The sequence below is a fragment of the Scomber japonicus genome, chromosome 21 (assembly GCF_027409825.1).
Source record: "Scomber japonicus isolate fScoJap1 chromosome 21, fScoJap1.pri, whole genome shotgun sequence".
NCBI classification, from domain to species: Eukaryota; Metazoa; Chordata; class Actinopteri; order Scombriformes; family Scombridae; genus Scomber; species Scomber japonicus.
The window spans coordinates 11,230,598-11,256,412 of record NC_070598.1 but is presented as its reverse complement, the minus strand read 5'-3'; the positions used below and the strand labels follow the sequence as shown (position 1 = coordinate 11,256,412).

The window sequence follows — 25,815 nt, the reverse complement described above, 5'->3', positions numbered from 1 at the left end:
GGGGGGGAAGTGGTAATGAGGGTTGATGGATGGTCCTGATGGAGCTAAATTTGCAACACTGCAGAGAGCTGTGGAGGTAGCTATAGCAAGTGTGCTCGAAACACTTTGGATCCTAACACTGCATCACTGTGTATCGTTTACGAGGAAGCCCGGCATCTGTTTGTGTGGGAGAGTTGTGAGGGCTACTCTTTGGAAGCAGATAGCGCTAATGAATCCAGCTTACCCAGCATCCCTAGCTGCCTAGTGACCTCGCCTCTCAATCACTCTCAATGGGCACCTCTTATTTATAGAGCCATTATTTTTAGAACTCTATAATTTCAGCCCTCTGCCTCTCGAAGAATTAACAGACAGAACATTGGAGGGAAGGATGGGGGACAGAAAATTGGAGGCAGAGAGACAGCCTGAAAAGATGAAAAGATTGTGAAATCCATTTAAATCAAGTTCATTTTGTACTCATAAAAGAAAATTCATGGTTTCCTTTTACAACTGGGCCTCTCCCTCAATCTAGCCTTCATTCTTGTAAGTTATGAAAACACTTTGCTCACTAAGTTAATTGCTGAGGCCTTGGAATGCAACACAAGAGAGTCTAGGGCAAGAAACACGAGAAGTCAAACAGGTTGTTAAATTTAGCTATAATATCTAAAACACTTAGGGCCTGATTTACTAAAGGTTTGTGTGTAAAAACGTGTGCTAACTTGACATCACCCTCAAAAAATGTGCAAGCTGATCTACTAAAGCAGCGCACTGTGGTTTGCGTCTTTCAACTGTGCAAGATAGTACGCGCTGTCCATTTAGTACGTTTGCCAGAATGAATATGTAATGTGGGGCGTTTCAACCCCAGTGTGCAAAATACAGGGAGGAGAAAATGCAAATATGTTATTTAGCACGCGCATTGTGATTTACCAAACCTGAAGGTATTATTTCTGATGCTAACTGTGTCTATAAATAATACCTTTGAAAGGCATGTATTAACTGGCTGCGCACTGCGTACATTTACGCAGTTATTCTTAGTAGATCACCTGCAAAATGCACACAAACGAAACGCGCAATCTATTGCACCGTGCACGCAATTTAGTACCCACTATTTGGGATCTTAGTAAATCAGGCCCTTAATGTACTTGGAAGTGAACCCAAAATAGAGCTCACCCAAAGTGCTGCTTATACCAACATCATTGCATTTAAGATGTTGAAAAGTTAACAAGACGTAATACAGCCATGCTAGCGACTCTATGAGGCCATGCCTATGCGGAGCTAAATGCTACCATCAGCAGACTAACATGCTCAACCTGACTAGCAAATGTTAGCATGCTAAGCTAAACATCAGCCTTATGATTGTGAGCATGTTGCATCACCGTGTGTCTACAGTTGCACAGAGTAGTCATAACAAACACTCACTCTGGAGAAGGCTTTATGTATTTTGCCTAAATTTCACAGCCACTGCAGGTTCTTCATGCTTTGAAGGGGAGGGGGAGATTGGTTTGATGCAATCTGCACCCTCACCACTTGATGCCACTAAATCCTACACACTAGTCCTTTAAGGAACATGCAAATGGAGGTACAAGCTGAGATACACTGTGTCACCCTTGTGAGGCATTCATGATTTTCTGTCCATCTCATGAATGATGATTTGCCTTTCCAAGGGTTGAATCCTTGCCTTTTTTCTTTGATTGGTACTGTGAAATCCAAGATCCCCAATGTGGTTCTTGTTTGGTCCCAACTGCTTGTTCTTGAGGCTGGAAATCATTGGCCAGAAAGGGAACAACAGCATTACTCCCAATACACAGATGAAAAAAGAGCTTCAGCAGAATGGGCACACATAGAGAGAACGGAGGGAGGGGGCATCGACAGAGAAATGGATGTAGACCAACTCACTATGAGACAATCAAGTGAAACGAGAGAGCGAGTGCAGGAAGGCGGTCATTTATTCAGTCCTGAAAGCCTCCGAGGTTTGGCACTGCACAAATCAAGTCCATGAAATCAAATCTTCATCGAAGGCAACTGTGTGAAACTGTTATGTAACTGGTACATAGCTCAGGGTGAGACTTCACCCACAGAAATGTGTGTGTATGCATGCTCTACATCTGCGTGCATGACCTCCTGTCTTTTTTTCTAACCCTTCTGACTTGGACTGTAGACCCCAGGCTTCAGGCAGAAGAATGGACTTGGCAGGCCTTTACTTGGCCATCTGTTCTTGTGGGATGTGGTCAGTCTGAATTAAGCCCTTCTGTCTATTTCACACACACAAACACACATAGATACACAATCCCATCCTATTTCTACTGGCTCGTGTACTGTATTTCATTGAGCCTCTTTTACACACAGTGTCGGAGTGCATCTGGTTGTCCAGTCTGCTGTGGCCATGTGTCTGGACTTCTGTTCAGAGGGTCTGTGGTTTCTGGGAGAAAAAAGGGGAAGGAGGGGGTGGTGGTGGGGAGAGCTCATATCGATTCATACCCTCTAGTAACGCGCCAAGAAGCTGCTTTCATAATCCTCCCTCCTAAATAATTCACCACTCGCCCTCAAAATTTCATCAGCACCTACATATAGAGAACAATCTCCACAGCAGCAACAGCAGTGTTGTGAAGGAGTTAGTGCAGCCGAGTAAGGGAGGGGGTGATGAGGCAGCAGATGAGTGAGCAGGTGGGAGATAGTGGGGTGATGATACCCCTGTCCAAAACCAAAATTAGCTATTACAGAACACTAATGCAGCTGCAACACATGCATCTGCGCATTTGCAGATATGACAGCATACCAGCTCTGCGCCTGGAGGGTGCAAGACAGTGATTTGACACCTCGTCTGATTTGTGGAGCTGATTCAACTAATGGTCATCCAGAGCGGCTGGCTGCTATGGCCTTTGATTCCCTCATCTTCTCACCACTTGCTTAATCTCACCACCTTTCCTGTCATCCACTGCTGTCTTACCTGTGTCAGTTCAGTCAGGTTGAAAAAGAAGCTACACAGTGGTCACAATGTCACTTTTTAATTCTCTGTTTAATGCAAGTTTAATTTACGAGTCTATATCAAGCCTGAGGTGAAGCACTAAAATAAAAAAGTAGGCCAATGTTGCTGTAAAAAGACTAAAAATCTCTCCACTCTGCTCTGCAGCAGGAAGCAAGAATCCATTAGCCCAGTGCCTCATACTGTACAGTCTAACACACAAAAAAACAGGCTGATGCAGTTGCTTCGTCATGTTAACCTATATAGCCATGAGTCCTTTCTCTGAGATTCTCCTTTTATATTTAGTTGGTGCCAGCAGACACTGTCCTTGATCATCTACCATGAAAAGATGGCACTGTCCAAATATAACAAACAAACACAGCATCTAGATTGCCCCCAGTGGCCGCCATGGAAGAGTTTCCCCAGTGTTACGAAAGGAAGCACTTGATCGCTCATCCTTGAGGAAGTTTTGGCAAGAGTGAGACAAAGGAAGAGGAAAGGAGAAACGAAGCAATGTAAAGGGATTCGTTCTGTCCCCAAATTATGTTCTGGCAGCTGGAATAGACTTCCAGGCAAGCGCCATCAGAGTAGCCCACTTACTGAAAGCTTCATCAACCACCTTTTTCTTGAAATTAACTGGTTTTCATTAACCACATCCCTTTTCATTATGATTTCCCTGCCGACCGTTGCTCATACACACACACCAGGGAACAGTAATGCAACAGGCCATTACTGTATTTTCGAACACTTTGCTAGTCATTAACAATCATTAAACAGCTTGGGCTTTTTAGAGCAATTCAGTGTGGACCTGACTGAGCCTGCAAGAGACTTTGGCAAAGATGTCCATATTTGTGTGCAGCTAACACTTGCACATATTCTTTAATAATTCTGGCTGATGGCAAACTCTAGACATCTGAGGAGGTAAATACAACATGGTATTGCTTGAATTCCCCTTCTGTGCATCTTGTAATAATACTAACCAAACACAGTGCATAACCAAAGCATTTGAATAGCTATTATACATTTGCCTCCCATGACTTTATTTCCATGCCAATAGTGAAAGTTTTATTGGGGCTGAGCTTGTGAGCTAGTAATATATCTGTGTAGTAATGTATTTGTCAAAAGAAATGTTATTATTCCTTAAGGGTAGTAAATCTGTACCACCAAAATTGGCTGCAGCTCATTTCTTTGAAAGCAATAACTCACCACCCATTTTTGTGAGTAATCACAGTAGCATTGATGTCTGTAGAGAACACTTTCACCTTTTTTTATCTTAAAAAGTGAGCTTAGAATTAAAAACAATGACAGTGAACCAAAAAATGAACAATATAACTTTGGGGAAAACAAAACATCCAACAATGACTATATGTTGTAATGCTATGCAATGCTATATGCTTATATTAAATAAAATGTGATACTAGTTTAATAGATAGACCTAGATTTGATCCTCCTGGGCAAAGACTGTTATCTAGCTCTTCACTGCCAATTTTAGCGATGCCCCGTACCCCCCAAGGACCACTGCACTAAGTTTAGGTTGTATTCCTATTCCATGTGGAGATGTCCAGGTGGATGTTGGGAAAAGGGAAATGAATTCTGTGTGATAATAATATCTTTGGCTCCCACTGCCTCCTCTGCTCCACAGGGATCCATCTGGCTGAAATGCTAAAAGAGTCCCTTCCTGCTAAACTGACATAATTTAAAAACACTGATGGCTGTCAGCTTCACTCTTCTGAAATTGACAGAGTTAAAATGTGACAAACTAAGACAGAGATATGATCCAGTACATTTGCAGTTTTTCGTGTATTGTTTTTCTTCAATCCTACTGTACATGAAGCTCAGGATGATCCTAATACTGTAATGACATGATTCAAGAGAAAATGCATCAGTGACTAACTGTGTGGCAATATCAGTCAGTTGGTCTGTCGGTCTGTCGATCAGTCAGAAATATTTCATTAACTGTTGTATGGATTGCCACAAATAGATAATTCGTAATTTAAATTTTAAAGTTTAATTTTAAGATTCTCACATGGTGGTATTATTATCTGTAGTTCATTTAGAGCTTTTATATTACATGTTCAATTACCACAATGCATGATTAGAATATAATAGATCTTTATTGTCATTGCAAGTATACAATGAAACTCTGTTTGAGCAGTCCAATGCAGCATTAAAATATAAAATAAAATATATACACCTAACACTAGCACTCCCACGAGCCCAAATACATCTCACCTATACCAGTCAAAGTATGATGTGATGTTATCAGGTTTTGTGAGTATTTGCCTTCAGGTCATGACTAGCTACAATATCCATGGTTATTCTACACAGTATGGATTTCACATAGTATTGTACATCCTTGGATATTCTCCAAAGTATGCTGAGTTATTTCTGTTCATTAATATCCTCGCTGCTCAGTTTATACAACAGAAATATAAAATGATATTTGGATATCTGTTGAGTGGGTGATCATGCCTCCGTGTGCACTGTGGCAGGACATTTTTCAGAGTTGCGACTAGTGAGATAAAACACCTGCCAAAGGATTTTATCTCTTAAAACAGTCAACCATGTTCTTATGTAAATGCTCTGCGCAGCTCACTGCAGCATGCACAGATGAACGCTTGGCTAAAATCACATGATAACACATACCCATTCTACTCTTCCAATTTTATTTTTACACCGGCTCAAGTGATGTGAAATTAAGGTTAAAGCTGCAGAGCCACTGAGATTCTCATTCTGTGTTTCAGTAGATTGACCTAAATACTGCAGTCAGTCTTGGCCATGTATGGATTGTTCTTTTGTAACGCTGCAGTAATAGGAATGGGAGCTTACAGTATGTTGTATTGTTCTTTGTTTTATCTCCTCATCCACTGCAGAGTTGTAACACTGAGAGATGCAAGACTCTGCACACCTCATACACGACAAGTTATATGCAGAAGCTAAAATTTATATCCAGTATAAATACAGGGTGGTAACCATATATAACACAGTGTATCATTTTCCCTTCATAATTTCAATAGAATGTGATTTAAATTCAGCGCAAGAGTCAGGGATAGTAATTATTATTTGCTGGAATTTAAAGGTTTTATCATCTGACAATTAACATGCTTGACATTGATTGTGGAGGCAGAGTTTCATACATGGTGGAAGTTAAGAGCTTATCACATTGCACAGCTGACACTGGGTGTGTGTGTGTGTGTGTGTGTGTGTGTGTGTGTGTGTGTGTTTGGGTTTGACTTAAGTCACTTTCAGGGACCACTTGACAAAAGCTGTGTCCCCAATTGGTAAAATGCAGATTTTAAAGTCTGTGGTTAAGGTTAGGATAAAGGTAAAGGTTAGGTTTAGGGAAGTTGCCGTTGTGGTTATGGTTAGGTTTAGTCTCCAAGAAACGAAGGTCGTAGGTCTATGTAAATACCCCAAAAGTGAGTTAAGTCAAATAAGGAATTCATGTGTCCCTGGTGAGAAGAACAACCAAAAGGGATTTGTTGACAGGAAACTGGAAGGATGACTTACAGCCTTCCCCTTGTCCAAATTCACAGTATAGAGCAAACACAGTCCCTGTGAGACTCTGACTCTCTTTGTCTCTCGTTTCCATCTCCTCTTTCCATTTCTTTCTCATCTTCTCTCTCTGTGTCAGAACAGTATGACAAAGGAGATATCACAGATTGAGCACAGCAGAAGGGAGGAGTGTTGTAAGTTAATTTACGCTGCCTATTGAGTATATGCTACTTGAACTCAAGAAGAAACTCATCTGAATGTTTAACTAGTGCTGCTAATCACATCCAGTGGAGATTTTCTTCACAAAATGTTTTGCCTACATGTAAACACGATTAACTACTACCTGTAGACTGCCTATAAAGTAATAAGATATATTGTTTATGTTTCTGTGATGTTAGAGCATCTTCTCTTGAGGCTTCGTGTTTAGTGAGCCTCCAGCACAGCAAGCACAGCTTTATCAGCCTACGACTGATAACAATTCAGGCACACATGTCATGCGCACACACATACTGCATCGCTGCTGAAGGCCAAGTTTTAGTTTGTTTGTGTTTTTGGGCTCTTAGTTGTTTTTATGAGGCACAGTGGAAATACTTGGAGGAGGTGTTTATGGGTATGGGTGCTTTTCTGCATCCGTGTGGCTGTGTAAATTGTGCTTGCAAGTGTGTTGGACAAGATATAGCAAGAAAAATTAACCACAGTAACCTCACCAACGTGTTCATATTAATAGCAGTGTTGCCCAAAAGCCTGGATGAGTCGACAGCAAAGGGCCCTACGCAGAGCACTATGTCATCCTGGAATGTGTCCAGAGGTATTTTGGTCACAGTGGAGCTCAGCACAAGGGTTGAGATTGTATCAGCACATAAAGAGCCAAGTAACAGAAAAGGAAGCATAGTCTAGCGTAGAGTTTGGGGGCTGTAGATGACTTGTAAAATCACAGCCATAAGTCAGTCTAACAGTCTTGCAAGATCGTGGGAGATTGAGTTACTCAGTTCCCCTACAGAATGGGGAACTCCACTCATTTGGGGAAATAACTAGGCCTTGAGAGCATCACATATTCCCATGAAGCCTCCTAACAGAAGTATCTGTGACTCAGCTGTCTTGTCTGCTATTTCCTGCAAATGGATTTATGTAAAAATTTACAGACATTCCTTCTCTGTTGCATTTTCCTCCTCCTCCTCCTCCTCTTCCTCCCAGTGTTCGTCCACTTTCAGTCATTTGAAGATTTATTCATGTGAACTTGCGGTCACAGAGTAGTTAGATTAGTTTGACTCTGATTTTTCTTCATTGAATGTCAGTGTGTTGAAGATAAGGGTAAGAGTGCACATCACTTTAACAACTCGAGGCTCTGAGAGCCGGCTGTGTGACAGGAAAATATTTTCAGGCTGTCGTCCCACTCACAAACACCCCGCTGCCTCGTTATCTCTTTGTTCCTTTTTTCGCATCTGCATTGAGGGAGACTGGCACTCTCCTCTATTCCCTTTTATGTCATTCTCTCTGTCTCTTTCTCCGGTTGTCTTGTCCTGTCTCCCAGTCAATCTTTCACTCATACACTCACTGGCTCACTATCATTCCCTCTCACACACGTACACCAACAACACCAACTCTTTCTGTCACTCTCATGTCACCACAGACTATCTCACTCACCATCATGCTCAGAAAACTGGAGCTCACTCTCCTATTTTTTTGCACTCCTCCCACTTTTCTCTGAGCTTTACCCTCAGCTTGTGTTCCTTCTTTTGCTCTTCTTCTCACACCTTATCTGCCCTTTCCTCCTTCTATCAGCTTAGCTCAGTGACAGATCCTGTCGCCATGGAATGTACCCTGCCAGCTAAAGGCGATACGTAATGTGCAGTGCATGCCGTTTGTGCCTGTCACAGCCTGCCCCATCCGTGTTTTTTTTTTAACCTCAAACACTTTTTGCTTTACCAAAACAACTTGCGCCATAGCAGATTCAGGAAATCTTTCAGTAATGAAGACAGATCTAATGCACCTCCTTTACCCCTATCCCTGTGCAACTCAATTTTAACCTCAGTTCCTCTTTACTACAAGTGAAATGGATACATGTGGTGGGAACAAGCAGAGAGATGGTGGTCAGAGGAGACAAAGAAAACCAACTGAGGAGGAGGTGGGAGGTGATAAAGACAGGAGGAGTGATTTTAGAGAGCCAAATGATACTCAGAAGATAAAGAGGGAGATAAATGAAGAGAGAAAGTTGTGGTTGAGAATGAAAGTGGTAGACAATGAGACGACTGTGAAAAGAGAGGGCAGCGAGAGCATGAATCTGAGAAAGGAAAGGAAGACACTGAAAAACAGGAAAATGAAGAATATTAGGTAAAATATTGGGAGAAAGAGCCAAAAGGCTGATGGGCTCAAGATAAAGATGGGCATAGAGAGAGGCTGGAAGGAAAAAGCACAAAGAAACACAAGCTGGGTGGAGTAAACAACAGAAGAGGACAGGACAGATTATGAAACAAGAAAACAAACTAAATGAGAATGCTCAATGACGGTGACGGATGGTTTGTTGGGATGTGCCACAGCCAGGATCAAAATCAAATTAATTACCAAGTGCAATAACGTGAGGGAGAGAGCTGGATCATGGGAAGGAAGGCAGTCAAGATGAAAATCTGCACAACATTAAGAAGTCACAGTGCTTTAATGCTCTGATGAGAATATCCTCTCAGTGAAGGGCTTTGGCATCAGCTGCATTCAAAATGCACACAAGCACACGCACACAGCACACGATACTGCTAGGCTATGCAGATCTGTAGGAGCTAGTTATCTTGTTCTCAGCATCCCTTACAAGTGCTCTGAGAAGATTATACGCACGGTGTACTGAATTGAGGTGTTTTTGCTACTGTGTAACTGTAAATGATAGACTTTATATTACATCCTAAGAAATCTCAGAAAATATCATCATGTGACCTTATAAAATGTTACAAAGTCATTTTCATTCTTTCAAATCAGGGTTAAAAAAGATGCAAGGGTGATATTGCAGTAGTGTGGGGGTTCAGTGGATGCAGTGAATGCACACACACACACACACACACACACACACACACACTGAGATAACGCCCTCGTTTCCAGATGAAGCAGCTCACTAGGCTGTCACTGGCCAGCACTGAGTCACTTTATTTCAATTCTGGAGAGCAAGGCACCCAGCCGGCCTCTCCTCTCGAGCCCTGTTGCTCAAGCACGCCTGCAGCAAAGTGGGGCCCACATCTCGACAGGGTAATAATCGCCGCCAAGCAGAATATCAAGCGTAATTGCAGCACTGTTTGTCATTTATCAAAGGTTTACCCAGCTGACATTTTCTCGGTGTGATGTGGAAGACAAGTCTGATTTTGATGGAACTGTTTGAAAGGTCATATTCAAACCAAGCCGGGTTTCATGCTGACTTTCACTTTCATCGCAAAGTCACATGCAGTGCTAGACTGACTGCGTCAACAGTTACAGCAGATGTATAGCTTCACATATAGTGGAGAATCAAACCCCTGAGGTTTGTCTCTGTCTCTTTGTCATATTATTGTATTGAGTCACTGACTTTACTTTTTCATTCTTTGCAGAGTGGGGGTGGATGCAGATGAAAATCCAGAGGATCTTTCTTTTGAGGTAAAAACACATTGTTGTCACTGCTCAGTAATCTGTATTTTACTCCATTTAATCCTACTGTCTTTGTCCTCTCTGGCATTGAAATGTATTTTAATCTAAATTGTGAACTTTTTGCTGCAATAGCAATAGCAGTGTCATTCTCCATCAGCTTACATTTTTACAGTAACACATGTTGTATATGGAGTCCAGTTTTTATCTGTTCAGCAATGTAAAACACATTCATGGAGCTAGACTTTGTAAAGTCATTTTATCACCTTAAAAACTAAATTATCCCAATATCTGCAACATAACATAAAAAACAAAACATGTTTGTATACCAGTGTACCAAGAGGGAACTCTTTATCTATCTACTGCCCCTGTGCTTTGCTGCTTCAGCATAGCTATTGTTCAGGTATGGTTCACCAATCCCATTAAGCGAGCATTAGTGCTGTATTGATGTATTACAGCCAGTCAATAGTTGTTTTTCTAATGCTTTAAAACATTTAAAATATTTGCATCATAGCAAGCAGGATTCCTGATGATCTGCTTTGAGTATTTATATGATTCGATTTAGGTATTCTAGGTATCCATTTTTCATGAGAAGTCTCTTCCAGTTACCATTAAACTTTAAAAGCTAAAAAATATGGAGAGAAAAATGACAGATGCCAGTAGAAAGCTCATTGAAGCTTTAAACAATACAATAACTACTTGCAAAATTGTCTTTATAATGACACTTTTAAAGGAAGGCAACAATTTGTGTTCCAGATTTAGAATAAGCAGGTGGCAACCTGAGAGCTCCATAACAGCCTCTGTACTTATTAACAATACTCCAAATAAACCACTCTGTTACATAATAAGTGATTCTGCATCCAGTATCAGTATGTTATGCTGTAGGCTGAGTTTTCTCAGAGTGTAGCTCTTACCAGCAGAGGAAAATGAACATAGTGAAAAATCAGCAATCTCATTGAATGAAGACAAAACAAAACTTTTTTTTTAAGATGTAGATTTAATCACCACAAATGTGCTGCAGGGCATCACATTATGAGTCTGTGTTTGTTTCACTACAGATGTAGGGTGTTGGTAGTTGTTTGTACATACTGTACATTACAACAATTCAATAGTGTGTAACATTTTGCAAATACTAGACAGAAGGGGCTTACCGTATCCTGTCATCCTCTCCCATTGACACATAATGTGCTTCTATCCTCTAATCTTGGCTTTGTTGTTTTTTTTAACACCGCATGACATCAAAGTGTGGAGAAGAGGTTCAAGAGGATGAAATGCACTTTTGCTTCCCTCTAAATGACAGTCTGTAGCACATCCTTGCCAACAGAGAGCCCTTCTGAGTGTGCCCTTTTGTTGTGCAGGCACGTCTACCCACTCACCCACCCACACACACCCTCCCACCCTTCCATCACTGCTTCCCGGCAGCTCTCCATCCCCTCTCTTTCATCTTCTTATTTGACCCGACTCTTATCTGCAAGCTGTGAATGGGACAAGGTCTGGGCAGCTCCCTGGCATTATAAGGCCAGAGGGACAGACAGAATAGACGGCGGGGCCGGTATAAGGCTGGAGGAAGATCCCAGCGGAGAGGTAAGGGTGAGCTCCAGGGCTCTTTCTTATGGCAATGGATAAATGTCACCTTGCCTGGGGTGTGAGTCCGCACAGGGACAGCTGGGGGCGTGTTCTTACTGTTTCACAAGGGCTTCTCAAGACACTCTGCTGTTTTTGAGAACAGGATTTTCGTATATGAGCACAGGGTCTGAGGTCCCATTTGTAACAGCGGAGGTCATTGGATATGGCCCCGCTGACCATCCAAGGTTGCAGGTTTCCAGCATTTCCATCAGACAGTGTTTATAGCTGCCCCAGAGGGTTTTTTGTGTGTTGATGAGTAACAGTGGTTCTCTCATGGTCTACAGGTTGCTCCAGGGAGGCCAGACACAACACAAGCCCTGTGGCACCGTCTGGACTACAAGTATCCTTTCACTGCTTTACTTCTTCAAAGCACTCTCACATCTGCTCACACGCACAATAGTTAATGTACTGGTCTGTGGCGTAGTATACAGCATTTACAAGGGAAAATAACAGTGACTCATTGAATGCGATGAAAGACCTTTACAGCAGAACTAACTAACTGAGATGGATGGTCTCCCAGCACCGTTATTTAGTTTGTGTGTGTGTATGCATGCAGTTCTATCACAAAATGTGCATAGATGTTCTCATTATATTTTCCTAATACTGGTGTTGACTTCTAAGTGTACTGAATTCCTAAAAGCAGGGAATGTATTTAAATCATTTGGTAGTAAAAAACAAAACAGCCGTGTACTCCACAGTGGAATTTCATGAGGACTGCATTAAGTTTAAGCAAATCTAATTTTGCCACTTTATGGCCTCATGACCTGGCCTAGTGCTTGGCAAGGAGAACATCATTTTGCTTTATGGACTCAATCTCCACTGCAAAACAATGAGATGCTGCTAGTGCTTTCGTTTAGAGTATTCATTTAATGCATGAGTGTGTTATGTTAATATTACGTTTTTTTTATAGTTTTTTCATAGTTTTTAAAGTGCATTTAAAGTAAAAACAGTTAGGGGTATATATGATTATACAGTGATGGTAAATTATTAAGTACTCACTGTGGCGAATAGGCATAGTTGAAGAAAGTCCTGAGTTACACAGTTTACTTAATAAATCAACAATTCTCAGTTAATCAGTTGCAGCGGCTCACAGCAGATTGGCCAATCTTGTAAGCAACATGTATCATACAGTACTTACTTGTTGAATCATGTCATGTCAGTTTTGTCTGACATAACAAGGTATTGCACTGTAATTGGATTGGATCTAATTGGCAGAAGACGTTTATGGGGGAAGGACATCTGTTTTTATATGGCCGTCAGAGGGTATTTAACTACTTTGATGTTTAGCATTTTGTGGTTTTGGAGCATGAATAAATAAGACTGAGAAATGTAATATTAGTATGCTAACATGCACACAGTGACAGTGCTAACATGCTGATGTTTAGCAGGAATTATGTGCACCATCTCCATAAACCAAAATATTGGACAAAATACATACATTTCAACCAGATGATTTGTCTTGCAAGGCAGCGGCAGGAAATGTGAGATCATGCAAGAATCCACCATGTCAGGATTCAAGTTATGCACTTGTGGCCCGGCCAACAGTGGTTTGGACCAATCAGTGTCCTATGAGGAACTACTGGCAGCTACCAGAGTAGTCTAGTTGTGATGACAGCAAGAATTTAGTCCATGATAGACTGTGATAAACAGATGGTTTATCCAATCATCTGCCAAGTTTTTTTGAAAATGCTTGCCCTTTTCCAAACAGTTTTCAAGGACGACTTCTCAAATGATCCTGTGCAACGAACCATCTGGCACATCAGGTTACCTGATGATTGCAATAGATGAAAAATAAAGGAATGACCAAAGTCATTAAAATTAATGTTGACGGGGACACAAATGTCTGCACCAAATTTTATATCAGTCTATCCAATAGCTGTCAAGACATTTCACCAAAAAACAAAAAATGTATTTACTATTGAAAATAGGAATGTCAGCTTTTGATCCAAATCATTTCTTTCTTGAGACAAGTTTGGCAGCAATTACAGCCTCAGGTTTTGCTGGAAATGTCTCTATTTAAATGGCCTCTCTAGATTTGGGGGGTTCTTTTTCTGATTGTTCCTTGCATGTGATTGTAAACTCACTCGCGTTAAATTGAGAACAGCTTCCACCGAATCATTCCACAGAAATTTAATGGGATTTTTTTCATGTATCATTGCTTCGCTCTAATGTCTGTAACAATGTGACATCAATATTACTTAAGACTGTGCCTCTTCATTGTTCCTTTGTATCTTTACAAGTCTCCATGTCCCTTCTGTCAAAAAAGCCTCCTCATGACATGATACTGTCGCCACTATTTGTCACAGGATGGTGTTAGATGAGTGATAAGTGCTGCAAAGTTCTCACCAAACATGGTGCATTACAGCTGACTGCCTGAAGAATAGGTTGGATAGCAACTGAAAAGGGGTAATTATTTCAGACAGTTCAGTGTTACATGGTAATTTATTTTCAGGAAAAAATAAATCTTTAATGGGTTGCTTAATTGATGTGTTAAAAGTTTGAGACAAGATTCTAATCAAGCAAATTTTGAATTGAGGCTGTTAAAGCAGAAAAAATGAGTGTGGTTGAATATGCTGTGATACAATAACTGTAAAACACAGAAGTGGTTACAACATAATGCCCTTCCTGACTTCCTTATTTTACATAGTAAAATGTTGTTGTTGTTAGTCAAAGATTATTATTACTGATTATATTACTGATTCAAATGCAACTTTTCTCAGAAGAGACTGCCAGTTGCCACAATTACTTCCTTAAAAGAATGAAGAAGCTCTCTCTCTCCAGAAGCACTTGTAATTAAATGCCTGATACACTTTTGAACTTGTGGAGTTGTTTTGCAGACAATACTTGATTGAATTTCGAAATGATTGGGAACTAGTGAGAAGCAGAAGTGATGTGACTGTGAATTATATACCCTTTTTTTTAGCAATACCTATTAGACAGTCTAGACAGGCTTTAAAAACAGCTAAATTAGTTCAGTTTGAAAGATTACTTCACTGATAGTCATGCTGCAGACACACCCTTAATCTATTCTCTCTTGTCAAGGAATTAATATACAGTTTGTGCTACCACACACACGCACACGCACACGCACACGCACACACACACACACACACACACACACACACATATGATATGACATACTGAAAACAGTTGACTTATGACACTTGCTTTCATTGACCCACTCATTCTTTGCAACACAACATGGCAATCTGTGTAACCATAGTAACCGCACAGAGTATACCCATGCCCTGTGGTTATAAGCCTGCATAGTATGGTTAATCTGCACATATGACAGAAAATGTGTGCAGTGGGTTTTTGGAATTTGTATGTAAATGTAAATCTTAGAAAGAGAAAAGAGAGGGGTGGGTGGGTGAGAGAGGCCGTGAGCAGGATGAAAGGCGCATCTTGGGCCAATGTTGGCTATTGACGGGGCCGTATTATGAAGATGCTTTGATGTGGACCAGGTGAGAGGAGCCTCAGCCTGGATCCCGCTGCCAGGTAATTGAGCTTCAGCTTGGCTTGCCGCTGTCTCATCCTAAGGGCACACTGCTGCTTCCTTAACCGTTTCCCTGTCAGCCTGGCTTTAAGGCTCATTAGGGGCAGCGTTTTACGCTAAGCACTGATTTTGACAGACATCAAAGCCTGTTTGATCTTTCCTGCCGAAATGGTCTGGACTCTGTGGTTTCAGGGCTGGAAAACTGATGTTTTTGTTTTGACTCCATCCCAGAGGCCACCCATGTGTAAAAACCAGGGTGGCTGCATTATGTGGTTGGCTCTGGCTCAGGATGAGTCCGTGGCGTGACCTAAATCGCAGGGTGTCGCCTACATTTATAGTATCATATCATATACCACAATAACATGGCATAAACAATAAGTACTGTAACAGAAGTAGGTGGCACTTACTCTAAATATGTGCTGCTGACATTTTGTGTTTTGTGTGGGAGGCACGTAGCAGTACTTTTTATGCAGAACGATCACTTGCATAGTGTGATATTAATGTATAAATGATATAATTAGATTTTTGATTCAGATGTATTCACATGGTGGCAGCTTTTTGAAGTTGTAACAGCTTTTAAGTGAAGCTAGCTTTGCCTATTTTACATACTGCTGGGTACTTAAATCTAAAAGAATGCATTATATATTGTAAGATGTTCATATGTGTTATGTGTTAAATCTGAATCAGCGAAATGATTATTAACTGCAGCTGTAAAAAGAACAATAAGCTTAAATCTAAGTGTAAAGTAGCACCAGGGGGAAAAAAACCTGTTCTGTTTCTTGGTAATTTATGATAATTCAATGTCATGGATTTTTAGTGTAGTCACCAACTATGCTGAAATGCAGAAAAGCATGTTAGGGGGCATTCTTCGATTACCTGGTGGAAACCACAACTTATTTCAAATGTCTGTATCAATCTATTTTCCTGTCATCATTGATGGGAGGTCAGGAGAAGGTGATGCGCAGGACATGTAGGAAGGGAATGATGCTTGCTGTGAAGGTAGCTGAAGCAGCAGTTGAGCTTCTACCCCCACATTACTGCTCAGCAACTTCTTCCCAACACACACACACACACACACACAACCTGACACCATTGTGAGCAGAGAGCAGCTCTAGCGGTTATAATTACTATCCCTGTCTAGTATTATGCCGGCGTTGGACACTGCAGCGACAAGTAGACAACTCACTCAACTGCAGGTCCCAAAGAAGTCATTATTCACCCCATTCCTACCCCCTCACCCCCGCCCCTCTTTTCTCTCTCTCTCTCTCAGTCCCTCATTTGAGACATTTATAAATAAATCCTGTTAGCTGGCTGAATGGTGCCTATAATTTCTACCTCTTGCATATTGCTGATAACGGTACTGGAATGCAAGAATCGTTGCCAAATTATATATTAGATCATTTTCTTCCTCTCCTTGTTTTTTTGTGTGTGCTTATGACAGGGGAACTGTGTACTTGTGTGCCACCTCTAAGTCCCACATTGTTCATTATAGGCTCTGAGGTACAAAGGTTGCTTTTGTCCAAAAATTATAGCATTGGTGAAGTACTGTTTTGTCATTTCCCAAGGCACAGGAAGAGCATGAACGCCGGAAAAAGTGCAATTATTTATCCAAACTGTTACGACTAAAAGAAAGCCTGCTGTCATTTTTTATGGTCTGTAATGGAGAGGATACAGAATCCAGTGTATTACATGATCAACTCTCACCAGCCTATTGTATGTAAAAGTATGGCTTGCAGAGAGATGCTGGTTGGAGCAGGTGCACAATAAGTCACTGTGGTTATCAAGTGGCTTCCTGAATTGTCCTCCAGAGGACTTTAACCATAACATCTGGCATACAACAACAGTCATTTCTCCTGCTTTCAACAGTGATCGAGGTATGCTTGTCTGCACTAGCTTATATCAACACTTTAACACATTTCTAAACCATTTCTGACCTTCCCTCTGGTTTCAGTCAAGTGCAAGACTGACCCAGCCTGCCTGAGACAAGATAACAGTATGCCATATACCTTTCTTTTTTCAAGATGATATGATTTTTCTCTCACCCTGCACTTCTTTACCTGTGCAGTGCTTTCTCTTGGAAAATGATGTCTCATGGCATGATTTATGTGGGGCTTTTATTTAGTAACACAGCTACCCAGCAGACAATAGTTTATACTTGTATCTTAAATGTGCTAACAGTTTAGCAAGCGGGAACAAAAATAGCACCTTAAAACACCTTAAGCTTGAATGACTAATATCCAGCTCTCTGCAGTGTGTAGTGTTGAAAATGGAAAGCCATTGACACTTTGTGACAATAAGCTGACAGTAGCCTTATGGGGAATAGTGTGCTTAATATAATTGCAGAGATGTTTATCATTTCAACATTACATTATGTGGATTCTGTGCAATGATGTTAGTCAAATCTGAAAAAAAAGAAAAAAAACGCTGTGTCACTGTTGAGGCTGTTATTGCACTGTGCCTGGTGGTAGTGAGGCATTCAGTGCTGTATTTTATGTTTTTATCTTTTGCATACCAAGTTAAAAACATGACTGGTCAGAGTACTTTGGTCACACATTGACTGATGTGTTTTGTGTCCTGTATTATGTATATATGTTGTGTGACATTGGCTATTTTAACAGAAAACTCATTATGAAATTTGTTAATAGTATATTCAAGAAAAGAGCTCGTATTTCTATTTTCTTAAATCACTTCTTTACAAATAATATGCAGTTAAAGACTTGATTTCTGTGTGTAAGATATGCTATTCCACTGAAAAGAATGATTTGTTTTGGCCAATTCTTTCTACATAGTTACTGGCCTCTGCCTAATTTGCCCTCCCACATCAGTGGCTAAAACAATAAACGTTGCTCCCATTTTGATCCCACCCAATGTTAAGAAACTTAGCTGAACAAATGCATCTAAGACATTACACTGTGATCTTCTGAACCCTTATGAACATAATACAATATGTCAGTGTTATATTTTAACACATAATCACAAAATTTGCCCCTTGTGGAATGTGCTAAAATTATTACAGTAATGACTTAGTGACCCGAGGCAAGATTAGGAATTTGCTAAAAACAAACCATTTTCTTATCTGCTGTTAACTGTCTTTGACACTTACATGCCTTTGCAACCACGCCTTAACAAGGTCACAGATATCTAAAGCCCCTGCTGACGCATTCTGGCCCTCCACTGACCAACTCACTGCCACAGTGGTGTGGAGTATTTGCCCGACTCCTCAGCAGCCCCCATGTCCACGAGGTAAGGCTCACCTTATGTTGCAGCTACACACAGTACTGTGCTTGTCTTCAGAGATTAGAAAGAAATGATTTGCCATTCAGGATGAAGAGCAGCTGCGCGAGACTGAGCCAGATAACACTCCTTCTGATCTGGAGAAAAGTGAGAACCAGCCGGTATGTATAAGAGACGAACCTAGATGTGAGCACCAGGAAGACCTGCTGGAGGGAGACCTGGGTCTTGGCACCAACCCCTGCTCACACGAGGGAGGCCTGAATCTCCAGGACTCAACTCTAACCCCAGTTTATCAGCCCCCGCCGTCATGAGGCTAAGGCCCTGCCTCCCACAGTGAATGGGGTCACTGGCCAGGGCATTTGAGAGGAGCCATCCGGGAGTCAGAATTACAATGGTTCCCGAAAGGTCACGCCCCCCGCTTGAGCTGACATGCATGCAGAGACACACAGAGGGAGGATAAAAAAACAATACAAAAGCCGTTGCTCTCTCTGTTTCTCTGCTGATGATTTTCTTTGCTTGTTTAAAAATTATTTTCAGTACTAAATCAACTTAAACTACTGAAATTGAAAAGTTATGCTTGCATAATTTAAGTGCCTACTGTCTAACACAGCCAGCAGGAAGCAGAATTTGACCACAAAAAGACCTGTGTGCAGTATACTTTTTTTATAAAAGCAAGCAACAGTACTGGTGAAATGCACATGTGAAGTCAAACATTAATTGCTATTGAAGAAACTTCATACTAGTTGGTTACATAACATCTTGTTTTCAAGCTTTAGGGATGCTCATGAACATCTAATGTGACTAAATGCCATTTCCCTTTATCAGTTGACATGATATTTTTGTGCCAATTTCTCTTCCCCAACTCCTTATTCAACTTTTATTGTACTGTTTTTGCTACAATCCTTTCAACTGATTCAAATGTATTCCACTGAATTTATTACTTCCCCTTTTCTCCCTTTATGCCTTGCTTATCACTGCGCAGCACTAGAATACTTCTAAATGCTTAAGTATATTAATAGCATTTGGAAAAGATACTATGAGCATGTCAGATTTCCACTGACTTCTTTAATTATAGATTGCACTTTGCTGCTCTCTGAGTGCATCATTATAAATCTCAGGGCCCCTTTTCCCTTGGGTGAAGCAAGGTGTTGTGTACTGCTCAAATCCAATCTGCGAAGGTTAGGCTTTGTGAATATGCAGACTGTTTCTCTCATATTAATAAAGCAATTGTCCTTGAAGTAAGGGCTTTCCATTTCATGTTGTGTATGCATGGACGCATCTATGGAATGCTCCTTGGTTTCATCTCTCGATTGCTTACTTTGTTGGCATACAGTCTTGTTTTTTTGCCCAAGAGACTGTAATAATATCAACAGCCTTCAGATGGAAATGTTCAACCTTCTATGCCATGTCTATCCTAAAAAAGGAACAGTCCACCCAAAAACACAACTAATTTTTCCTCTAATTCATGGCCTGATCTTACTAGTTTTGGTGTTATTTACTGAGATTTGGACCTGTGACGTGTACAGTATACACACTCTTAACATTTGGTTTGTGGTGCTCAAATTATTAAAACAATAACATTTAAAAAATGTAGTGGCTCTTTCCATTTCGGCATTTTGAGAATCACAAACCAAATGTTTTTCATGAATGTTTTTCTGTTTTACTAAAGTGTGATCAAATCTCAGCAAATGATATATTATCTGATTAGATTTGAAAAATCTGTTTTATTGTATTATGCATGAAATTTAAGATTTTTTAAAGGTTGTGTTGTCACAAAATTGCCATGGAGTTTTCCTTTGACTATAACACTGCAATTACAGCTAGCAACTAAAAAAACACAGTAGATCCTCTGTCTATTACCAATAATAATTTTGTGACATATGCTTAAGTTATCGCAAGAAATAGCAGCCAATATATGACACTGTTCCAGCACAATGGTTCTCAAAAGGTAAGGGAAGGCACATTGATATGTGATGCACTGAACAAAAGTAGGCCTTGAAATATCTTATGAATAAAAAGAATACAATGATTACATATCTTGTGTGTAATTTAAAATAAATATTTTAGCCTACAGTCATTTTTTTGTTATTAACATATTAATTAAAGCCTGTGGCTCACTGTGTTGGATTATATTTTCATTTTTAAGGAGACCTTGCCTCATGCACCGGACTTTGAGAACCACTGGTCTGGCTTGTATGTTTTTGATGATTTGAAAATGCACACAGATGCACCAACTCTCTTGTTAATTGTGAACTTTACTCAATGCAATATTCCCAGATCATGTGTTTTTTATAAGAGCAAGCAATTGTAAACATTTGAAATGGTAGAACAGACTGCTTACACTGACACTGAGAGAGACATCCCTGCTCCAGAGCCATGACATTGTCCACAGTGCATGATATTATCCTACAAGGATTTGGTGACAACAATCAAAACATCCCTTTTTTTAAAATCTAGAGATAGCACTATTGCTGTTCAGATGTGGCCTACTCATCACACCGCTACCTACAGTATGGCACATCAACAAACCACTTAATTGATTGTCTCTGACTTCAACCAGATCTTACAAATAGACATTAGCAATGAGCTTCTTTTTTTTTTTAGTTGTTCTTTGTTTTTTTTGTTTTTTTCCTCTTTCATCCACTTATTTTCACCTTTACAGACAGTATGGAGACTGAAAAAACAGATTTTTTGTAAGGTTTTCAACATTCAAAAATAACCCCAAAACATCCACTTTGAAGTGTCATCATAACAAGATACATGAATTATACAGCTGGGTTTTTTTCCATAGTTGCAGCTTTACTGTTCAAGCCATTGTTTGTAGGCCTTGCATTGTCAAACACATCGAGTATTCCAATATAAAAGAAGTGGTCCCTTCGAACACCACTGCAATTCAACTGAGGGAAACAAGATACATTCCAAATGTGGCCAGTGGAGTTCCTCAAACACTGATTTAAAGTAAAGCTTTAATTCCACAAGAAGAGGAAACGGCACTCGATGCAAAATGAACATTAAATTATAAGGTCTTTGGTGGTGAGGATGTCTTCACAGTTTGGAGTGTGTCAGTAGTGATTTGCTCAAGTCCTTCGCCTCCCCGGCTGTTCTCACTCTTTCGTACCCAAGCACGGACATGGCATGGTGGCAGTAGTCCTCCACTTGTTTGATTTGTTGAATGCTGAGCACTGTTCTCCATGCACTAGCAGCTTGTGTAGCATTCCTGGATGAGACAATGAATGGCTTAGAGGAGGAACTGGAGCCGCTGGTCATGTTCAGCGCAAATGACTCGATGTCATGGTTGGTGGTCAGGTTGGCAAAACGGTAGATGTTCCGCAAGGTCTTAACTGGGTTCTCGACCAGGTCCTCGTACCGCACGGCCATGTACTTCCCCTTCAGCCAGCTGGGTGGGTTTAAGGCAGTCCTCAACGTCCTGGAGGTGCGGTCACAGATCACCTCCATGGCTCCTATGGAGTGGTAGTCTGAGCCATCCTTCTTGTTGGCTTTGTGACCAGGATCCACAAATGGGATCCGGCGAAGTTTAGGGTCCCTGCTGCGGACCACCTGTAAGTTCTCCCTTATCAGGCCATGTCTGGATTTGATCCTAGAGTTGGCCACTGCCCGTGGGTCTCTGACCAGGTGTATCACTTTCAAATCCAAGGATGGATCCTCCATTAGTGGGGCCAACACATTAACGTCCAAAATGCGTACCCCTTTAATGACTATGGTGCTATATTTGAGGCACTCCTCCTCCAACAGTCTAAGGCTTTGAGGGGGGCACTTTTTACACACCTTATCATCCACCATCCCCACCACTTCTTTTCTGTAGGCTGAGCAGAGGGGATAAGAACACACCACTTTATTGAGGGTGGCCCCAAATAGTCCTAAGGAGGTAAAATTCTTGCCCCCGGGGCTGTTGTAAAGTTGGAAAACAGACAAATCACAGCGGTATAAGGAGCTAAGCATGTCCCTGGCTGCCCCTTGTAAAGACACTGCATCACCTGGGTACAGTTTCTGCCAGATGTGCCACATTGGCTCGTACAAGAAGAACACTTCAGGATTTTGGTTAAAAAGCTCCCCAAAAAAAGACGAGCCTGACCTCCAGGTGGTCAGAACGTAGATAAGCTGTCTCTTTTTGGCCAGAGAAGGCCTGTACAGGAAGCGAATGTCAGATCTGCTCTGATAAGTGGTGCTTCTCATCTGATGATTACACTGCTGTGGCTCCTTAGTCCATTTATAATTAGCCAAGTTGAGCATAGTCAGGACCAGCAGCAAGAAATAGGCCATAAATAACACAATCCTCTTCCTGCGGAGGACTTTCATCACGATCCCAGGCTGTGCTATTATCTTGGTATGATTCCTGTAGGTTTTAAGCTTCCTCCCAAAACCAGCATCCTTCTCCCAAGGCGCTGTCAACTTCAGTGGTTGATGATATTGTTTGCCTCTCATCTGTACCCCGGAGAGTGGCTCTCACCACTGAACGAAACGCTCCTTACATTGACAGTGTACCAACACTGTCTGTAAAAATGTATATAGCCTGCACTGGGGAATGATACCCAGTTGAATCCCAGCTGATTAGGTAATATAGTGAGCGCCAATTCGAAATCCACAACACGAAATCCCGTTTTCACTGCACTGCGCAATGTTCTTCATGGGAACGATGTATAAGAGGAGCGTTTAAGTTGTCCATAGCGAGTGTTGCAGTGATTCTGTGGGTGGCCCGTCTTCAAAACAACAAGGAAGGAGCCTTCATCATTGTAACAGACGCCCTGTTTGTCCATGTTCAGCGAAGGCACCCCTGCGCAGTTATCATCTGATGCATCCTTGCTCATGCAGCCCGGTGAGATTCAGGCATCACAGACAATGAAATCGTCAGGACTTGGCGCGCCAGCTGAAGCTTAAAATCATTCCACATCTGCTCCAATGGAACCGTGACTGGCCCTGTATCCACAGTTACTGCATTTGCAGAAAGATACCCCGCTCTTCCTGCCGCTCTGCTCTTCCAACTAATACAAACTGGACCGATTCAATCAGAATACCATGGGAAAGACCCGCCTACAGAGGGACTGTATTGGTCAGCACTATGGAGTCGTGTGTCAGCGAGCTGCGCCATTGGATGTGCCAGCTGCCTGTCTCATCGCAGCCTCAATTCTGTCTCCCACTGATCGCAGCAATGGTAGATGGGAGGAAATGATGCTGTTGTTATGTTTCAGGGGTCCACCTCACTATCCGCATCCTTGTAACAATGCTCCACCCTTCTTTTTAAGACATACAGCTGCATATTCCACCAGGTGTAGGGGCTTAAAATAATTGTAATGTTTCTCCTCTCGCCCTTCCCCATTGTCTGTATCTGTAACATAGTCCTTTGTTCTAAAGCATATGCTTTTAGGTTGTTCTTATAAGATTCATGTCCTTACATGTATAGTATCAATGTTCTCTTCATAGTGGAAGACTGCAGAGAAGAATCAATATTTCAAATTAGATATAGTTGTGTTTTCCCATTACAGCCTCAAGAGGGTAGTCCAGATCAAGCCTATAAGAAAAAACAGCTCCTTCCCTTAAAGGAAAAATCCTATAATTAATTAGAAGAATAACACACGAGCAATGCTGCAAAATGATGCTGCTGTAAGAAAATCAAAGGGGTATCTTTTTGCGTTCAAAGATTAAATAAATAAAATTAGCAGGAATAGTATAGCCTTTGTTTTATCACAAACAGCAACTCACACTCCTCTAAAGTGAAATCAGCTGAATTCTGACATCTGACAGCTGTTCCCAGGAACTGATGAGCGCTGGGAAGCTGCTAGGCAGTGTGTTTTAATGGAAGAAGCACATGCTCTGCAGATTGAGAATCATCTTTCCTAAGAGGCTTGGAAGTTTGAGATTACAGCCCCACACAGTTGAAATCCCCAAAAGGGTTTGGGGCCCTTTGACCTTCCTGATGAGAAATCTCTAATATCCTTGACTGGGATTTAGAGTGTTTTTATGGTATTGTTGAGTGATTTAACTGTGACCTTATTGCACTATGTATCTGTTACTGTGATAGTTTTGAAATGTGTATTAATAGTATTTAATAGTTTGTATTATTGAACTATAGAATGATTAATTACATTTTTCAGGCCTTACACTATGTTTGGTTACTGATCTTTCCATCCCATAGATGCTCAATTTTTAGCACCTATTCAATGCGGATGTTTACAGTTCAAAGCCTTTGTGCATACCGCCCTCTGCTGGAGCATAGCGTTTCCTATCAGGACAATGAAACTGACTTCTCTCCCTTTTTTTTTTGGTCACTCAAAATTTTTGACATGCACATTTTTACATAGTCAAAACATTTACACAGCATATATGTTTTTATTCATAATACTTTTAACATCATTTAGACATAAAGAGCAGTCATTTGGGAGTAGGAACAATCAGAATAATGCATTGAGGGAGGAATACATCCTAATAAGTAATTGATTGTTCCTACCAGAATGATGATATGTCAGTGTGATAAGTCTAGGGTAACCATCTCATAGTTTTTATGTGAGTATCTGTCACGTTTAAAAAAGAGTGCTTGTCTGTTTCTATGCTCCTTTCCTATTGTCTTCCTAGGATTACTTACTAAATATATAATGATATGCAACAATGTAATTCCTGTGTCTAAAACCCAATAGCAGTCTCAGATGATTTTCCTTCTGTATTGTACACTCTGTTCTGCACTGCTTCTTTATAATTTGGTTCAGCCTGAATAACTGATGGCTGTTTTGGGATGCTGCTCCATGGAATAATAAAGTTCAGCCACAAAACAGAGCCCTTCCCTCCACTTGCAAGCATAATTGGAGAGAAATTGAGCGGATGAGGATGGGCTCATTTTAAAATGGTCATAAAATGTAACAACTCCTCTATGAATGTTCATTACCAGGGGCCAAATCAGATTCAGGGTGCACTATTTCAAAGTTGTGTGTGCCACTTTTCAGGTGGAGAAAATAGTAACAGGGCACCTCATTATCACAGAGAGATTGATTTAGTCATTCATTTAATTTAATAGTATTAATATATATATATTAATTGATGTTACATAAATGATTGCTTTCTCACTACAGTATATGCACATGTAACCATTTATGTATCTATTCATTTGTGTAGGTGGGACCAACAGACTTGACTTCAGGGCCTGGATACTACCAGGGCATTTGTATTCTGCAACTGGAAAGTGTATCTTGATGACATTTAATGTTGATTAAGACTTTGTAATTTGATACAAAGTATTACAATTATGGAAAGTTGTACGCTTATTCCCTATTTTGAATTTCAAATTGCAAACAGCTGTTTAAATTAAAATTCATTTGAATTTAATTGCTTCAGTGCTTCTCCGTATTGAAGGAACAGTTAACACCATGGTGATTTGGCTCTGCGTGAATTTGGTAAAATTAGATTTTTGCACATTTTTTTT

The 25,815-nt window shown here is 40.8% G+C and overlaps 2 protein-coding genes across 2 annotated transcripts in view; one reads left to right on the top strand and one right to left on the bottom strand.

The window, feature by feature from the left end:
- Window positions 1-19,092, top strand: part of LOC128382422 (sodium/hydrogen exchanger 9-like) — a 57,500-nt gene extending 38,408 nt beyond the window's left edge. Inside the window, exons 13-16 of the mRNA XM_053342408.1 lie at window positions 9,997-10,042; window positions 11,941-11,996; window positions 18,290-18,395; window positions 18,476-19,092. Coding sequence (XP_053198383.1) covers window positions 9,997-10,042; window positions 11,941-11,996; window positions 18,290-18,395; window positions 18,476-18,697 — 430 coding nt within the window. The 3' untranslated portion in view covers window positions 18,698-19,092. The remainder of the gene's footprint in view (window positions 1-9,996; window positions 10,043-11,940; window positions 11,997-18,289; window positions 18,396-18,475) is intronic.
- Window positions 19,093-21,147: 2,055 nt separating this feature from the next.
- chst2b (carbohydrate (N-acetylglucosamine-6-O) sulfotransferase 2b) lies at window positions 21,148-22,865 on the bottom strand. Its single transcript, XM_053342406.1, has one exon. It carries the CDS (start codon window positions 22,827-22,829, stop codon window positions 21,432-21,434), a length of 1,398 nt encoding a protein of 465 aa, XP_053198381.1. The 5' UTR covers window positions 22,830-22,865; the 3' UTR covers window positions 21,148-21,431.
- Between the last annotated feature and the right edge of the window lie 2,950 nt (window positions 22,866-25,815).